The sequence below is a fragment of the Eucyclogobius newberryi genome, unplaced genomic scaffold (assembly GCF_026437365.1).
Source record: "Eucyclogobius newberryi isolate DKJ021-1_F unplaced genomic scaffold, fEucNew1.0.hap1 SCAF_14, whole genome shotgun sequence".
NCBI classification, from domain to species: domain Eukaryota; kingdom Metazoa; phylum Chordata; class Actinopteri; order Gobiiformes; family Gobiidae; genus Eucyclogobius; species Eucyclogobius newberryi.
In genome coordinates this window covers 22,018,953-22,038,957 of record NW_027315768.1, presented here as the reverse complement: position 1 = coordinate 22,038,957, position 20,005 = coordinate 22,018,953, and the positions used below count along the sequence as shown (strand labels likewise).

The following is a 20,005-nucleotide window of genomic DNA, read 5'->3' as shown; positions in this document are numbered from 1 at the left end:
TGACCTCCTCATCCCCCACCGCCCCTCCCGAGCTCTCCGATCCTCCTCCTCTCTCACCCTGACTGCACCAACATCCCGACTCAAAACTTTTGGCGACAGAGCATTCTCCCGAACAGCACCCCGACTCTGGAACTCCCTCCCCCAACCTGTCCGCCACTCTCCCTCACTCACAACATTCAAATCCCGCCTAAAAACATACCTCTTCACCCAAGCCTATGACCTCCCCTACCCCTAGCCTCCTCTACCCCATTGCCTACACTTCTACCCCCTGTTACATCCCCATCTTTTTCTCTCTACTTCTTCTGTCTTGTTCATTTTATCTGTATATTAATGTGTATTGTACGTGTTGTCCCCCCCTGTCTGTAAATACCCCCCCTTTTTTATTATGTTCAGCGTCTTTGGGTCACTGAAAAGCGCTATATAAATAAAAGTTATTATTATTATTATTATTATTATTATTATTATATATATATCAGAAAATGGACACATGTTAATATTGGATTCATAGAGCGGTTGCACAGGCTATTTTGCAAAGGTTGTATTCATTTATTTATTGGCTTTTCTTAACATGCCCCAGTATTGTATCTTTATTGACTTTTTGAGATGCACAGTTGACTGCATATGCTCAGTTTTTTAAGGCCATGTTCCAAATAGCCACTGGTGAAAAAGGATCAATGGCAAATACAATATCTGCGTATAACATGTGTTTAAAATGCTTCTGGCCTGCTTGCATTGATGACACTGTAGATTAGATATGTTATTGTATATAGTTTATGTTAATCCTGAGCGCCTCTGCATGTGTCTGTCTGTCGTTTTGGAACAAAAGCCAGGACACTACAGTCTAAAATGCCTCAGGCTTCTTTCACTCTGCCTGATTACATTATCTGTGCTAAATAGATTGGAAAGATTTTGTTTATTGTTCCAGAGAAAGCTTACTGCCATAAACAATTACACTTACGATGTGCATGCACGATATCCACAGTAGCACAGGGATATGCCAGAGCAGAGAGACAATATTTATACACACATTTGAGTCTTGTTTTAAATAGCAGGAGAAGCTAATTTTACTATGCTAAATGCTAACTAGTTGTATATACATACTGTACACAGCTTCATGGTAAATGTATGGTGGCTTGCAAAAGTGTTCGTACCCCTGGTACGTCGCAACCACAAGCTTAAATAAATTGTATCGGCATTTTTTGTGAAAGAGCAACACAAAGTGGCACACAATTGTGAGGTGGAAGGAAAATTATAACCTGGCTCCCGCCAGATTGAGCTGTGTCTCACTCTGAATTGAGTTTTTCACATGAATCAGCCTGGAAAGTCTTTCGCCAAAAGCTGTCGGGTCCATAAAAAATACCTCACAGATTGGTGGAAGAAGCAGAAAAATAAAAATCTTTGTCATTCACAAATGTACAAAGCACCATTTTGTGCACATTTTTGAAAAACAACAACAAAGTCTGTATCCTCCTAAAATTGTTTGTTTGTTTGTTTGTTTGTTTTGACTCCACCCAAAACACATTGCGGCCTGTGGGCCCTAAAGGCCTAAATGTGATTGGTCCGTTAAACCGCTGGTGTGGACCGCAAACAGATCAGGAACCTAACAAGATGCAGTCTCAAGAGTTTGTGATATTTTAAACTCACAAGCATTGTGAGAATTCATCTTGCTGGCAAGGTTAGGAAAATTATACATGAGTATAAAACAAGATTAAAAACAAAAACTGAAAAGTGCAGCTACAAAAAGTATTCAGTCCATTTTCCTTGAGTTCAAATTGTTGGTATCAGAAGTTGCCTGATGATTGCTGAAAGATTGAATGTTGACCTAATGATTAAATAAAGTCCACTTGTGTGTAATCTAATCTCAGTATAAATGCAGCTGTTCTGTGGAGGTCACAGAAATGTGTTAAGAGAACATTGAGGAGCAAACGGCATCATGAAGTCCAAAGAACACACCAGACAGGTAAGGGAAGTGTAGAGAAGGCGCTCTGGTCTGAGGAGACCAAAATTGAACTTTTTGGTCTAAAGCAAAATGTTTGAGAGGCAGAAAACTAACACGGCACATGACTCTGAACACACCATCCCACAGTCACAAAAGATGGTGCAGCCTCAGGGTGTGGGGCTGCTTTTCTTCAGCAGGGACAGGGAAGCTGCTCAGAGCTGATGGGAAGATGGATGGAGCCAAATATGTCTGCAAAAGACTTAAGACTGGGTTAGCAGGACAATGACCCTAAACACAAAGCCAGAGCTACAAAGGAACAGTTTAAAACAATCATATTCATGTGTTAGAATGGCCCAGTCAAAGTCCAGACTTAAATCCTAATGAGAATCTGTGGCAAGAGCTAAAAACTGCTGTTCACAAAAGTTCTCCATCAAATCTGACTGAGCTTGAGCTGCTTTGCAAAGAAGAATGGGCAAAAATGTCAGTGTGTAGGTGAGAAACGCTGGAAGAGACAAACTTCAAGATGGTTCCACAAAGTATTGACTCAGGGAAGTTGAATAATTTTGCATACTGTACTTTTAAGGTTTTTAATTTTTTTTGGAAATCTTGAAATCATGAATATTTTTTCCTTCCACTTCACGATTGTGTGCCTCTTTGTGTTGCTCTTTCACAAAATAAATGCCAATACAATCTATTTAAGCTTGTGGTTGTGGCGTGCCAAAATGTGGCTCCAGGGCTAAAAATACTTTTGCAAGCCATTGTATGCAGAACTATTTAGTGCACAGGGAGTTAAGTTGTTCTTGTTTATCAAAGTGTGTAATGAGATAAAGACAATCCCTTCAGAAGAGAGCAGTGTGTTGTCCTTTAAGAGACTACAAAAGGATTATAACCAGATTCAGGTCAAGAGTCAGGACTGGGCAAATAGTTTACATGAATGGAGCCAAAAAGGGCTGCGCTCAACCCAAAGCTTCTCGTTGTGGACAGGTCAATGCCGAAAGGCCTATATTGGGGGTATCGGTGATATGGCAAAAATATATATATAATCTGATGTTCGATCACATAAACATCAGTTTTATTGTTTTTTTTTCAATAAGAACAAATAAAAATGGCTTTCAATAGCAATGTCCTGAACAAAAAACAATGCAATATAATCATCCCATATAAAAGTAAACGTTTAAAATTGTTCCATTCATTCATCTAAAGTCTGACCTTAGCTCCAAACCACTTGCTTTTACTGACACATAATTGGCTATGTAGACACTGAATTGGATTTATTTTGGATCATATTTGTGTATTTTTTGCTGTTAACATGAGGGTTGCTGTTGCATTTGGGGATAAGAATGTAGTTACTTTAAAGTTGTACAATGAATAACTATGAGCAGTGCTACGTAATGAGCAGTGACGTCAATTTTTTGGGGAAAATAACATAATTATAAAATATAATAAATATTATTTGTCATCTGGTATGTTTTATAAACGCCATTTCCCTTTGAATCCAATATGGAACAATATTTTTTTAATCAAGAATATCACTATTTTCACATGCCCCCGTTCAGATATAGGGAGGAGGGGCTGCAGCGCCTTGCTCTGCCGCTCCGTGCACAGTATAATTCATCACATTCGTCCCTTGTTTATAACGATTAAAACACTCTGAGGATATGCTCTGTCCATATTCTGGATAATGTATGAATTGTATTCCTGAAACGTGTTTAGTCTCGCAGATTCATTATAAAACAGCAGTAAAAGTTGACTCGGCTGACTCAAGGCTCCTGAGCCCGTGGACCGTGGCGCTAGCAAAATGTAACGGTAAGACCATAAACTTGTATTTATTTTGGCTTGAACTAGATGTGGAATTGGAATTAAATGTGTGTGTTAAAATATGTGTCACATGTTTGTGTAAAGAATGCTGAAATGAGATATATGGCATAACTCATTATCTGTTGTCAATCAAACTATGTTTAAGGTGCTCTTTTGGGTTCATTCGCATTTGTAAATCTGACTGGGAAAGAGTCAGGGCCTCACTCGCCCTGAACTTCACCGCAAGTGACTGGTAAAAATAATTCATACCTGAAGTTGGTGAGGTAAAATCCATGTTTTTTCCCCATTGTGAAAATCCTTCACCTTAGAACTCCAGTTTCAGGTTATAAAACAGGCTGTGGGTGAGTTAGACATTTGTACCCTTCTACTTACAAAGCTAAAAAAATATAACTCTTTCAAACTTCTCTAAAGGCAATATTATATGACACATAAATCATATTATTATCATATTATTATAGATTTATGCAGTTTTTGTACGATAAAAATGCATAAATCATAATAAAATCGAGAACATTATCTCAGCTCTACCTGTCCCTACAATTAATATAATGTTTTTGATTTTATTATGATTTATGCTGTTTTTATGGCCCATTAAGAGGCAACGAAAGCTATCTGCTGCCTCAGAGAGTTCACACTTGATTGTGATTGGTTAAAGCCAGCTGCCAATCACTCAGAGCATAACAGGCCAATATGAGGAGTGACTGGGATGTAAGAAGCTGCATTCAACCGAAAAGCACTGAATCTGAATACGACTGATCTCATCAAAATAGCAGATCGTCACAGGATAAGATCACGATTTGATTGGATATCGTCACATTGCTCTTGATGAAGCGTTGACACAGGTATGAACCGGCTGCAGTCACACACATGACTCACCCCACTTATATGATTCAAACTATCGTATATATATTCAGTTTCAGATTGCTCTCCTTCTTTGCTCTGTGATCTCCATGGAAACAGCCAACCAGAGAGGAATGAAGTCAGAACAAGCGCACATTGCAGAGAAGTGGTGACCCAGAATTTTGGTTACGCAATAATGAAATATGAATGTTTTGAATTCATTTGCTTTTGTTGGATTTAAGTGTAAGAGTCAACAAAATCAACACGTAGTACATTTGTGTTTTGTTTGATCTCAATGCGATATGTATCCGTTTATATAACCTCTTGAGCTTCTTTCACTCACCTTGAACACAGAACTTGAGCTCTTTGGCGTCAGTGACGGTGCTGGACGGCATCCGGTCGGGCACCTTCTTACTCATTCGGTTGTAGTTTCTCCTCTTCTTCGATTCGCCCCACAGGTTAGAGCCGCCGTGCATGCTGGGAATGTTGAGGACTGCAATGCCCTCCAAAGACGTGTTACTGAGGTCCAGGATGATCCCGTCACACTGAGGAGAAACACGAGAAAAATATGTGGTTTAAAGCATTTATTGTACTTAACGGAGGTTTGCGATTGAAAACAGATATTAACACTTTACTACAGTTGACATTGTGAAAGCTTGTTTTTAAAGTAAAACGAATTATTCTATTATGTTTGATATGTATGAGACAAAAAGACAACAACAGGCATGCAAAGAACAGAACGTTTACTGTTAAAATGCATTTTCTGAGTGTTTTATACAACCAGGTGACTGAGTTTCAGAGCCGTGTGGACAGAATAAAGATGTCCTATAAATAGCCCAAACTTTTAATATCATAAAACTGCCACTGATGTTGTATATTTTTGTGACGGAAAAATGAAAGCACAAGATAAAATCCATAAAGTGGTTTGGATGTTTTATTGTGTCTACACTCTGGATAAGAAAAGAAAAAAACATGAACAAAAATGTCTTAAGTTGAGACACTACAGGTAAAAATCACCCAAAAGCAGACTGGACAAATCTGCTTCTGAAGATGCTGGGACATAACTTCAAAGATGCTGGGGACATTGTAACTTCAAAGGCCTTAAAATGCATTTTGTCTCTCATAGAAACATAAAGCTCAGCCTTAAAGTAGCAACTATATATACCAAACTTCACTATCTCAGACTTGTTCAAGTTTACCTTCCAAAAGAATAAGGCAAATACTGTATTTTTAGGAAGATTTTTCAGCCAGAGCTAATTTACACAGAAAACAAAATCCCCTCAGTAGATATTTATGTAACTAATACGTCAACAAAATGAACCAATAATCTCAAGCCTGGCTCTGTCCATTGTTCAGATTCAAATGTCAGTTTTTACACATAAATGCCTTATTTCCACATGAATACATTTCCCCTTACATTTAAGTTTCAGAAGACATCTTTAAACGTATTCTATATTGTCCTATTCACGTGTAGTGTCGTTCCTTTAGTCAAAACCGTCGACTCACCTCCACTTCTATGCATTCATTCAGCTTCTTGCACGTGGCTGATATCGTCTCAGTGGTACCGAACTCAAAGTACCACAGCTTATTCTTCATTCTGAAAAATTAAAGCACAAAGACGATAGACGTTTAGAGACACGTTCAGCCCTGGGTGTGGTGTGCTAGATACACACTGACATAGTTGCTTCACAGTTTCCTATGGCTGCATGACAACACAGCGCCAAGGCACCCTATAGCCATGACGTAGGGTGACTGGTAAAATAGGTCGGGCACGTGAGACTCCAAAACATCCACGTCAGCCGCACCATCTGTCAAAGAAGCGTTCTGCTGTTGTTGGCCATTTGTCAAGAGAGCGCATGTTTTTTTGCCTGTTCAAGGAGTTACAGCGTCAACACGGTGACTCTCCCTGGAATCGTGGCCCATCGAGACCGGCCCGTCACTGTAAATATTATTATGGTTCAGTGCGTTCAACACATGGAGCAGGTTGGACTGGGTCAGAGGTCGCCGTGTGGATGCTAATAACATACATCAGATTTATAACAGCTGAACATTGGTATAGGTGGTTACTATTGATTGTTGTTTGTAAAAGTGCACATTCATATACTTATTTTGTTGATTTGTACTTGCTTTGCAGTGACCTATGTGGATCAATAGAGTCTTTTTCTTTTTCTATTTCTAACTTCTGCTTGTTACTTGTCCTGGCTCAAAGGCTTTACTAGACAATTGTAGGCGGCTTAACCAATCAGAGGAAGGCACGGTCCATTCGTGTCCAAACAAACGTGGAGGGCTTGCGAGGAATAAGGGGAAAGAAACAAACACAGACGATCGAGGAACAGAGCAGATTTCTGCAGAGTCGACAAGCACAAAACTCTGTCAATTTGAGGTAAAATAAGTTGTGCTGAAGTTGAGAGACACTCATGCTACAATTAGCAGCAGTGGTTGGACCGTTAGGGTTTGTTTTTTTACGCCCTTTAACGTCCGATTCCAGACCCTTCTGCGTTTGAACAGAATGGATAGGAGGGACTGGCTGGTCAGGCAAGGGAAAGAGAGGGTAGAGACATCTGACAAAATGGTGGAGGCCGGAAATCGAGCCCACATTGTTGCAGTGGCAGCCAACACACACCTACAAGTTGATCTGTGTGTAAAATGTTCAATGTTCATGTGCACCGACCAAGTCAACACTGCGCCCTGCCTCTGCGCGGCTTGAAAACGGCTTTGTAGTCCGTATATAAAACTATTTTGCGAGGTCTACGCAAAAAAATACATGAATAAATGGCAGCGCAAGATGGACTGACGTAACCAGAAGTGTCAGCACGTCTTGCTGCAGTTGCTATCCAAAGTTGGCTGGATTTATTGGTGTAGGTGAGCCCTGTCAAGCCCTGCCAAAGCCATGAGCTCACACTTGTCAACAGAATTTGTAACATGTGTGATAGCTACAGCGCCATGTGACCGCCATATTCCAGTTGGAGGAGTTCAATGCCGCTCGGCCGAGATCCTACGCATCCGACGGGCGCATTTACATAGATATGATTGCATTATACTGTTTCATAAGAGACAGGTTGTTATGTTTGACCTCTGGCCCCGCATCGCCTCTGAAATGACTCACGCACTAATTTATGATACGACAAGGCGCTGCTGATACTGACAACACGGCTATTGACACAACAGCTGCGTTATAGGGGTACGCTGAGGTTAAGTACCGTGGCGTTGTGAAAGAGGCTAGGACGGGATCAGAACACGACTGACAGGAACGACGACGCGTACAGAGGCAATTTCTCTCATTGCTAACGATCGGGAATTGAAGTAACTGGAGGGATTAAGCTGTTTTCACTGGTGATGGTTGGTTTGTGTCTTAAAGCAAGTAATTTTCTGGATCACAATTCAAATGTTATCATCACTTTCAGGTGGAGCTTTCATTGCATTTGAGAGGTGGTTGAAGTTGTGCGCTCCTTCCTGTCACTCATTCAGAGCAGAGTTGGTGAGGAATAAGAATGTCAAGGTGATTCAGTCAATTGATAATCATTTATGTCACAATATAATCGTATGAACCCAAAAAATTATAATTGTGACCATTTCAGACACAAAAATAAGTTCAGTCCAACCTATACTATATAAATCAATCAATAATATGTGATTTTCCATAAAAAAATCACATATTATTACAAGTTTTTTTTATATTAACCTGTTACTATTTCACTGTTCTTTGGTCTTGTTGACATCTAATGGGGGGAAAAAGTGTTTGTTTCTCCAAAATAGCATGTTCACGGTGCAATCAAACCACAGTTTTGATCTTTGTCGTCGTGTCACACAGCCCCTGTTTGAATTTGATTACATTTTAAAACGTTTCCTGTGTGGGCCAACAATGTCATATTCATCCAAAGTAATAACCCCATTCAATTTCAAGAGCGATAAGGAAAACACTGTTAACACCATTGTTTTTGTGACCAGATGTTCCTGTCAAACATCTTAAGCCGCTGTACTCCGGTTCCTCTTTTGCCTAATTGTCTCTCGCTCACCTAAATACCTCCCCAGAAACCTCCCTCCGTCAAATCAGGGGATTATGTCCATATTTGAGATCACAATTAGGAACCGTAGCAACGCTCAAACTGCCTAACCTCATTAAGCCGCTACCACATGAGACGCACAGTAAAAAAAAAAAGAATGCAATTAAGACGTTGCTTTTTCGTCTCTCAAATGGACGGTGCGAGCAACAGGGAGGCCCACTTACTTCTATAAACCTTCCTGCATTATTCCCACGTCTCATGTATCCGAGAGCATGGGACCGAAAGCCCAAAAAAGAAGCCCCCCTTTTGCTAATTGTCACGAGGAAACCATTTTTATCTTTTTAGTTTGTCTTGAGGCCCTGGGGCTTTTTGTCTTCTCGTAAAGAGGCTAATGAGGTCGCCTGAGCATTACTTCAGTGGTTGACAGTAAGCACACAGCTGATGCCCAAACAAAGACAGCAGCCTTTGGCATTCTTCGTACCTTTAATGTACTGTATCTTCTTTAAGCTGAAATATTTGAAATCAAAAGGGGCCGGAGCGCAAATAGAAGCACAGTTCCTTTGAAAGAGTGGAGGAGAGATAGCGGTGACGAGGCATGTTGATATGGACACAAAGAGATCACGTGGTCCATCGCAGCTGAGTGGCTTTTAAAACTGTCCCGCTGTATTTGGTCCCACTCTGCCAGATAAACATCTTTTTCAATCCCTAAAAGTAAACATTAACCTTTTGACTCTAAAGTATTTCATCCCTGCCCCTGATTATACGCCTTTTACCTCTCCCAAACCAACAAGAGTGTCAACTTAGAAGACTGTGGAGTTACTTTCTTTATCAGCTTAAAGAGAGCCTCTCAGCAGGAGCTGATAAGAAATCTGCAAGAGCTACTGTATCTGTGAGTGCTCTGTAACATGACCTGATTAGTTTCCTAACAGTCTGTATTGATTGGAGCGTAATCTTTATTATATTATAACAGTATACAAATGCAACACTTAGATTTTAGCATACCAAAAGTGTCTATTGTCCTTCAGTGGCTAATTTATAATCTGATTACTCATAACAAGACAACAACAAACACAGCAGTATACTGTAAAACATTTGAAATATACAAGGGTCATTCTACAAAAACGGGCTTTTGGCCATCAAAAACTTTGGAAAATGTAAGCCTTATCTACAGTAAAACTAAAACTAGTTATTGCTAAGTCGGGGAAGTTGGGGACTTCCTTTTTAAAGTTTAAAAAAAGTGATTATAACTTATGATGTACTTTTAAGAAACAATATTTTTATATAACCATCTAAAGTTAATGTGAAGTCAAAATTGCAGATAAAAACAAATCATAATTTTTGTACAGAAAAAAATGGAACCAATTATCAGAAAATGTACATCATGAGGTCATTAACTAAATATGTATTCAAGATACTAATTATTAGTTCCAGTATTGTTTTAGGCCTTTTCCATGGCAGCAAAGACGCCAAAGGCATCAGGTGCAGGGCAGTGGCCAAAAGTGGAAAGTGTTGATACCAAAGCTCTGATGTTTAATCCATTTAGGTCTTGTGAGTTCTACGGAGCTAAGGAGCTTATGAAGAGGTCTATCTAAGACTTATCCTCATCAATGGAAAAAACACAAGGTTAAATGTCGAGCATGTGAAGGTTTGTGATATTGTTACACATGAACCTCTTTGTCCTTGAGAAAAGCAAAAGGCTGCTCAGGACTACCACAAAAAAGAACTGCAGTCAGTCTTAAACATCATTTTATCACCTAACCTCCTTAGAAAACTGCTGTTTAAAGATTTCAATGAATTACAATTGACATTAAAACTATATTTGTGAAAAATCCTTGTGTGTTACCAGTCACTGCTGTGTTAAAGGTGCACTATGTAACTTCTTTTGGTGCCGTGTTACCGGACGATGCTAACGACCCCGGACAAGCTGTGGGTTTGTTGTTTCATTTTCAGCTCCGTGACGCTGAATTGTAAGACCGGTTTAGACAAATAAATGGGATAACAATGTAAGCACAGAGCAGTGGGTGAGCACGAGGGGAAGGCAATGGCTCCAGAAGAGAGATTAGTCAAACAAACATGCGTGAATCACATTAAATACAACTTTGTAAGGGTAAATGAGACGGGAGAACAATTGTAACAGGGCTAAAAGTAACACAACTAACTAACTGGTGGACTCCACAACCATCATCTGTAAATAATCATCACCAGAATGTCATCAGTTCAACTCTATCCGGGTAAAATGTTTGTAAAAATCTCATTTTCACTGGCCTTTCGCTTTCTAAACAAGCAACCCATTAATTGAAAGAATAAGCCCTTGTAAATCTCCTTTAATTTTATACTGCAACATTGGCAAAGCAATAACATTAAACTTTACATAGTTCAACTTTAAATCACTGCGTTTCATCCTTTCTTGCTGTTACAGTTTATAGATGACAGCAAAGGGCACATCCGTTTTACAAACTTAATAACAAGTATTGCGTGTGTCTTAAGTGTGTGTGAGTAACGCTCCTTTACACTCGTGTGTGTTACATCAAACACACCAGTCCTATTCTGTTCTGCCTTGACCATTGGGCTCCAAGTGTGAAAAGCCTTGTCTTCCCGCACTGGCACGTTTTACTCCTCCAGATAGCGCTCACATTCGCACTCGCGGGGCCAGCACTGTGGCAGTCATTAACACCAGGGCTTTGGGCTCCTGAAGGTCTGGCCCACTGTGATGATTAGCCTCTGATGGAAGAGCCCTGTCTGAGGTGTGAGCAGTCGCACTTCAGTTTACCCCCTGAAGCCCTCCCCCCAAAAGCGCCGGGCCGGGAGACGAGCGGGGGAAGGAGCAAGACGCAGAAAACACATATAGTGCATACAATCAGAGGGTTTGAGTGACACACAAGACAATGAGGCTAAAGTTCTGCAACTGGCCGCAGGCGTCTCCCACGGGGTCAAAGTTCTGTTATCGTTTTGTTGCTCCACTCTTCACAGACTGCACTGTGTCAGTCGCTCAGGTTACAATAAAACTGGTTCAATTGTCAGTCAACGGCTTAAGATTAGTGCAGTAAGCTTTCTCAATCAGGGATTTGCTCATGTTTAATCAAGTATTTTACTAGTTTATGGAGTAACACAACTGTCCTCGATGGATTTTGTATTCCAAGTGTGGACAATAAAGGATTATCTTATCTTATCTTAACAATAAATATCTAGATAGTTAAAATAGCTCTCGACTTGAGTAGATAGTATTTGTCTTAGTTTGAGTTGTTTTTATAGGTTAAGACTGATTTACTTCAGGAGCTAGATTTGTTTCTTGATGTTCCTGACATGTTTTCCAATAAATTACTTACTTTTTTAAGGCACATTATTTTGCCAATGCGGTTAGAAAAACGGCACATACCACTTTGGCAAACTTATTTTCTTATCTTCTTGAAATCTGTAAAATCTAAACTCTTTTTGAATTCAAGCCCTTTAAAGTGAGGCTGGATATTTTTGCAGCGCGACAACTCTTCACATTTTCATCCTTCTTGTATATATATTTTCTACTTGGGAACTGAGATTGAAATAGGAATAAATGGATATACAGTGTGTGAACGATACATTATTTCACCTTATACTCCATGTAAACATTGTCAATATTTGGACCAAATACGATGATTATTGAGATTTCTAAGCAGCCGACACCAGGGCCTAGGCCAAACACCATCAAAAACTCCAAACTTTCCAACACATGGGTGCATACTGAAGCCGTTTGTTCTGTAATGGGCAGAACGTCAGAACGAGAAGCGTGGCCACAGGAAAAGTGAGTGCGTCCTCGCCTCTGTTTGAATGTAAATGTGGACGTTTTACATTTTCTGACAAAGCTACAAACTGCTCCGTTTAAAGGTGGCAGGAAAGGGCTATTCACACCTTGCACGTTTTCCCCTCAGACCACACAGAAGGAGCATCAAAGCTTATTGAAGTGAAATTTGTATCCATCCCACACACACTTTTATGAACTAATTGGATGGATAATTTTAGCTGGCTTGCAAAATGAACAATATCTCAACACTATTCTGAAATTGACGTCTTTGTTCACTCCCAGCTTGCTAGTTTCTTTCAGAAATCTTTGTGCGACTAAACAATTCATTAAAACCCTTTGCGTGCCGCCATTTCTTCTGTTTTGTCATGAATATCCTGTTTCCCGTCACTGCTCAGCCCCGATCTCACGGCAGCAGCGTTCTTCAGCACATCGTCTGACTTTTGAGTTTGCTAAACCCCGTGTCGCTTATAGCAGCAAACTAAAACATGTCATCAAATGAGAGTTGAATCTACAGCGCCTTCATTTGGACAAAGATAAGGAAGCGCAGTATTGATTTAAGTGGTTTTGTCCTCTCGCTGACCTACTGACCGCCGGGGCTCTATGTGATATTAGGTTTCTAGATAAGGGTCAGCTGGTTAAATAACTGCACAGGGGTCACACAGTGCAACGCAGAAGATAGATTGTAAGAAATCTATTGTGAAAAATACAACATGTCTGGAGGATTGATGCGTTACCTGCTGTTGAACTTCTCTGGGTGCTTCTCCCGCATTAGATGGAAACGGTGTGCAATGGAGGCGTCCTGGAAAAGAAAATACAAGGTTTTACATCAAATGATCGTACTGTTAATGTACAGGTCTGAATACAAAATACTTGACATGATTTAATTGTTAATGAATATTATTGTTCGATCTGTTTGTCATTTCATGCCAAAAAAGATTCGGTAGTTTTTTCGAATTGTTGCCTCCATCCATCCATCCATCCATCCATCTTCTGCCGCTTTATCCGGGGCCGGGTCGCGGGGGCAGCAGTCTGAGCAGGGACTCCCAGACTTCCTTCTCCCCAGACACTTCCTCTAACTCCTCCGGGGGGATCCCGAGGCGTTCCCAGGCCAGCCGAGAGACATAGTCTCTCCAGCGTGTCCTGGGTCTTCCCCGGGGCCTCTTCCCGGTGGGACATGCCTGAAACACCTCCCGAGAGAGGCGCCCAGGAGGCATCCGGAACAGATGCCCGAGCCACCTCAGCTGGCTCCTCTCGACGTGGAGGAGCAGCGGCTCTACTCCGAGCTCCCCCCGTGTGGCCGAGCTCCTCACCTTATCTCTAAGGGAGCGCCCAGCCACACGGCGGAGGAAACTCATTTCGACCGCTTGTATCCGCGATCTTGTTCTTTCGGTCACTACCCAAAGCTCATGACCATAGGTGAGGTCAGAACGTAGACCGACCGGTAAATAGAGAGCTTTGCCTTTCGGCTCAGCTCCCTCTTCACCACAACGGTCCGATGCAGCGACTGCATCACTGCAGCCGCTGCACCGATCCGCCTGTCGATCTCACGCTCCATCCTTCCCTCACTCGTGAACAAGACCCCGAGATACTTGAACTCCTCCACTTGGGGCAAGGACACCCCACCCACCTGGAGAGGGCAAGCCACCTTTTTCCGGTCGAGAACCATGGCCTCGGATTTGGAGGTGCTGATTCTCATCCCAGCCGCTTCACACTCGGCTGCAAACCGTCCCAGTGCATGTTGCAGGTCCGGGTTTGATGGAGCCATCAGGACAACATCGTCTGCAAACAGCACAGATGGAATCCTGTGGTCCCCAAACCGCACACCCTCCGACCCCTGACTGCGCAGAGAAATTCTGTCCATAAAAATTATGAACAGAACCGGTGACAAAGGGCAGCCCTGGCGGAGTCCAACATGCTCTGGGAACAGGTCTGACTTACTGCCGGCAGTGAACACAGCTCCTGCTCCGGTCATACAGGGACCGGACAGGCCTGAGCAAAGGGCCCCGGACCCCGTACTCCCGGAGCACCCCGCAAAGGACACCCCGAAGGACACGGTCGAAAGCCTTCTCCAGATCCACAAAGCACATGTGGACTGGTTGGGAATTGTTGCCTAATAAAATAAATTAGGTGTATTAAAAGTATAGCGGATCCACTACTGTTTATCTATTTATTTATTTTTAAAAATGGACAAATACAATTCATAAGTGTTAAAATAAAAAATCTACAAAGAAATAAATACTGATAAAATAATATTGACAGTTTGAAACACCAAAGACTGTGTTGTTACAGTAGATGTTGGGTTTTGTGTGAAATGCACTCAAACAAAAGGTCATCATTTAGTCAGCGCTGGACCCTGTTGTCCTGGTTGTGCTTAACCTTTGCCTCTGAGGTCAAAGGGGAATGTAAGTCCTGATCAGTCACGAGCGCAGCCTCAGTGACCCGCCGCTGTCCACCGCACTGTCATCACACTCTGACTAATGCATTTTCCATTATTAAACTGTGCAGGATGTTCTCCATTATAATCAACCACACAAAATATAAACGGTCATTACTCTTATCGCTTTTATGCAATGCAATGAATCGCCTGGTTTTGTCTTTGATGTGAACCTTTGGGCCGGGATTTGACCAAAACTGATCCAGATAAAGTCATATTCTTTCAAATCAGGAAAGACACCAGAAACCTAAACTGTAAAACTGATATTTCCTCGTTTTGATGCCTTTTTATTTGATGTTTGATGACGTGTATAGACCGTGTTAATGCTCTACATCTCCCCCTAAAGGTAGAAAATTGTACTGTGCAAACAATGCTATGAAAACATCTTCCTTAAAATACATTTGTGAATAATACGATCACCTTAAAGAATGGAATGTAGGGCAGCACAATTTGGGACAAAATATCTGCCGGTAATTGCGATTTTTCTGATGCGATTGTGATTAAATTTGACATTTATGTTTTAGCAATTAGATTCTTTCACATTTTAAACGCATCCGGGACAATTGACAAAAAGAGGAAATAGGCCTTTAAATGGACAACTAGTAAAAGATTCAGTATTAAGTAAGTAAGTATTTCCAGGTATAATAAACAGGAGATTTAGTTTAATGTTTCAAAATTTGCAGCTTTTGTGATTTTTCATAATTGTGACCCTTCAAATTGCATTTTTGATCTGATTCATCTTGCAGCCCTAGTACAAATAGGAAATTTTCATTAGGAAAAAACAACAAATGACTCTATTAAACAATCAAAACCATCTCAAATGCAAAACCAATCTGCTTCCGTCTGCTGTACACGCTGTGAAGTATGTGAAGGACACAACTACATTTTAAATTTAGGTGCACCAGATCCAAAAGGATAAGATCTCCAGAGAACAATATTTAGTTTGAGCCATGGAAATAATATTAATTTGGAAATCTATTTGCCTTTTAAATGTGCAATATAAATCTCAGGATGAAAGCACCAGGAGTCCTGTACAAACCAAAGTCAAGATAAGAGAATAAAGTAACATATGCTGCAGAGGACGGATCTGGTCATAGCGATTACAGCCCTGAGGAAACCAATACTTCCTTTAGACATTATTCTGGTAATGTAATATGACAGCATTTACTGTACGGAGTATCAGGTTGTGGCATCTATGGGAAATGCTTGTACAATCCTATGAAGGGCTCAATATTATCCAATAACATATTTCTGTACAATCCATTGATGACCGCCAAAGTATAATATTGTCCCTATCTGACAGTGAGTTGTATCTGTTGTGACAGTTATGGCACCGGGCCCATTTGCGCAGGTTTTCCGCACGATTGAGAGCGGAACTGAAGGTTGTGATGGGACAGGTGGACAGAGGCAATTACAGGCATCTTCTCTTGTCAATTCCCGAACCGTCTATAGGCGCTGGGACTGTTCTTAAAATCTTACGGACGATGGCATGAGTTAAATGGCTGCGTTTTATCTGTTCTGTTATTGCGTATCAGGAGGTGGAAGTGAGCAGAGTGATTTGAACGAAAAATAAATACAGAAAAATAGGCTAAAAGTGCGTACTATGCTCAGGACACTGTTCGTTCTCAAAGCAAATGTGACCTCAAAGTTCCCGGAAGCAAAGAAGAGAAGCGATTTACTGTGTTCCTGTTTCATGTTTTGGTCCACAAACATGTTTTCCTTCTGCAGATGCAGATTTGTGTCACAAATAATAGTTTTTGTTACGCTCAAATACAAATGTGTACAACTTTGGAATAGAAAAGCAACATAATTGACATTTTTTTGTTATAAAGACTTAAACCCATTAGCATTTTGAGCTAATGTTAAATATTGAAAGGCTGTTATGGTCTGCTCCATTGTGACGACACAGGGTTCAAAGGGTCTAATGAACATATTCCTTATGTTTCATCATGACAACACTACCATTTAGCACCAACCACAGACATACATGTAAAAATAGTGTTTTCATAAGTGTGGCCTGTCTGCGCGTGGCTTTAGGAGCAGCCAGGTGTCACTCAGCACGGTCATTCATCGCTGTGGTAACCTGGCCTGAACCTGGCACAGCTCACTTCCTGTCACCGATACTTCCTGTGACCTTCAGTGAACGGCCGTGCTGCCTCAAACCTCGGCATCGCTCTCACACACACTTTTCCATTTTGGGACGGCCACATATTTTTCACAAACAGACAAGTGAAGAATGTAATCAATAACACTTTTGTTCAATAGCAGAGGAATTGTTGTGTGGACATTACGGTAACGAAACAACAAGATCAAAATGACATGTTTGCCAGCTGCTTCTGAGATTTACTGTATATTATATTGCTGCGTCAATTGCCTTTGGCTTGGCAGGAATCAACAGCTGCCGTCATTTATGTTTTGTTCGTCCAAATTTAGAAAAACAACATTGCAATGCTCCAAATGCAAGCATAATTTGTGTTTCTTTGTTCAGATTCTAGCTCTGTGTGAATCCAGTTTATCTCTGCACCAACCTACAATCCCTAAAAATAAAAGCAGAAAACAAGGATGAAATCAAAAGCACGATGATGGCACATGGAGAAGGTTCCGCTTACAACTTATTTAGTTGTTTACACATATATTATGATATATTTGATGAACCTTTCAACCAAAAGACTGTCCAAAATTAAAACTAAAACTACAGCTTTCCATGTATAATGTGCTTTACAAGCTTGACAAGCTGTGAAACTGTGATTGTGAAGTATTGCAATTCGTGATATATGTTTAAAATGTATGATTCTGTTCAAAGTGCACATTGTGAACAACTCCAGGAGCTATTGAGAAAAGACTGAATTATAGACTGCTAAACTAAAACAAGAATCCCATGCATTTCAAAACATGTTTGTAGAGGTAAAACAAGATTTGACCATAAAAATACAGGATATTTTGTTGTTTGCAGCAGATGAAATTCTATTATCCATTTGCAGCCTTTACGATTTGATAATTGTGCCAACTGGAATTGCAATTTTGATTCGATTGATATATTGTGCAGCCCTTAATGCAACTCCAACTGTTCCAGCGACACTGTCCTTTGCTGGCGGAGATACCGTTACATATCATGAACTGCCACTTAATACACAGATTCATCTTTCAGGGGCTTCACACCTGCGGCTGAGGCCAAACACATACTTTAGCTCACATGAAGAAGAGCTGCAGAGCGATCAGCTTCCTCGCTTTAATGCGCAGTGGCATCTTTAATGGCTGCTGACGGGGTGTGATTTCCTACTCTCAAATTCCTTGCACAATATCATTTCCAGGGTGCGTGTCAAGCGGTAACCAAACAAGACAGCACTGCTAACAAAAAGTTTGAATGTTTTAATCCAATATGGGGAGATTTTAGTTTAAAATTCCAGAATGAAGGCGACTGGAGGCTAAATGAAATAGACAAACGAAACAAAAAAAAGCAAACATTTTGATAAAGATGTAGTTTGGTTTGCTTTTCTGAAACAAAAGATGAAAAAATACTGATACTGGCTTCACAAAAAGTATAATTTGGGGAAAAGTATGTAACATAAAATATCTGTAGATAAAATGAAAAACAATTGTGGTCAACTATTCTGTGAGTGTTGTCATTTCTGTCAAGTAAAACCTAAAAAACAGGATTTTTTTGTCTGTCATAATATCAAATTACATAACCAAATAACGTAAAACACAATTGTAAATGTCTAAACCAGGCTCATATTTTTTATATTCTGTGGTAATCCCAGTTTCTCCAGTGAAATGTCATTATGTTCCTCTTCTCTTTTGCCTCTATTTTTTGAATTTAGAAAGTATTTGTGCACAAATCTTTAAAGGATCTATAATATCATCAACTAAAACGGTACAACAGGAAGAAGGGTGCAATTTGAGGCCAGAAATGTCTTGGTACATTCGTTTTCGTCGTTCACGTTTAATATTTTTGCTGAAAATTGATGGAGCCGAGGAGCGGAGGAAACAGGAGGCAGAAACTTTGCACATGCCTTGTCACTATCCTTTCTGCTTAGTGTAGCACCACCAGCTCCCACACGCCGCGCATTTTTTATACAACACATTTCTCTGCCAAAACACAATAGTTCAACCTCCCCAACTCAAAAGCAGGCAAATATAACTAAAGTATGCAGTATCCATGCTGTTTTACAATCTATACGTGTCTAAAATGTGACGCAAACTAATGATACTAGTCTTCTGTAGTATTTACGGGCTTTGTAAACAGAGCAGCGCTGCAACATATTATAACTAGACAGCAGACGTAATCAAAATGTCAAATACTGGTCTGTCTGCAACTTATTTTGAGCACTCATATTCACATAACAAAATATATTGAAATCATATTTGTAGTTGACTGGTCTTGGCTCGCGCCTCACCACGTCAGCCTCTATTAAGTCAGCGAGATAAAGGACAGATGACGGCTGGAGCTTTCAGAGTCGGCCTTGCCAAGCTTCCCCGTCGCCGCGGCAACCATCTCCCGAGCAGCGAGCTCTGCGACGGGACAGCAGGAAGTGCGCACCGTGTATGGTTGGCGAGGCGGGTTCGCGATGGGGCTAGTGATGGCGACATGGTTGGAGTGAGTCACGTACGGGTTTGTTCAGGTGTTCAGATACACGGCCATCTGTCACCGGGAGGAGCCTGGTTCAAGGGCGGGGCCACAGGAGCGGGGCCACAGGAGCGGGGCCGGGAGAGGGCTTTAACTCCACTGTCCTCCATAATGATCACATTATACGCCTAATCTAATGCCCCCAATTCAATTTTGCATATGTTAGCCAAAGGGAGGGGCCTACAAGCTCATAAAGTCGACATAAAAGCTCTTCATGGATACGGCAGGCGTAGCTGAAGTTTTCACCGATTTGTCACTGTCATCGTGCTATTTCGTAGCGTTTAAGTTAATGTGTTAATCAGGCCATTCCTCATTTACTTTCACTTGAATAAACAATTACAAATAGAGATTTTAAATGATTTATGTGTTGATTATTTGTCAAAGTGGTAGTTAGTAGCAGTCCTAGTCTTCAACAGCTGAACAAATAAAAGTAAATATAGAAACAAAGTAAAATGAAACACAAATGTCTTAAACTACAACAAGAAGGAGAAATGACGTCACAGAAAAGTGGCAAACTGCATGTATTAGGAGAAATACCCAAAAGACACTGTTTGTAATCCAGACT

The 20,005-nt window shown here is 40.8% G+C and overlaps 1 protein-coding gene across 4 annotated transcripts in view; it reads right to left on the bottom strand.

Moving 5' to 3' along the window:
• dgkg (diacylglycerol kinase, gamma) overlaps window positions 1-20,005 on the bottom strand; it is a 62,552-nt gene that overhangs the window by 11,363 nt on the left and 31,184 nt on the right. For all 4 annotated transcript variants that reach the window (XM_072444999.1, XM_072445001.1, XM_072445000.1 and 1 more), the window contains 3 exons: window positions 13,114-13,178; window positions 6,104-6,194; window positions 4,941-5,142 (listed from right to left, as the gene is read on the bottom strand). In XM_072444999.1, coding sequence (XP_072301100.1) covers window positions 4,941-5,142; window positions 6,104-6,194; window positions 13,114-13,178 — 358 coding nt within the window. The remainder of the gene's footprint in view (window positions 1-4,940; window positions 5,143-6,103; window positions 6,195-13,113; window positions 13,179-20,005) is intronic.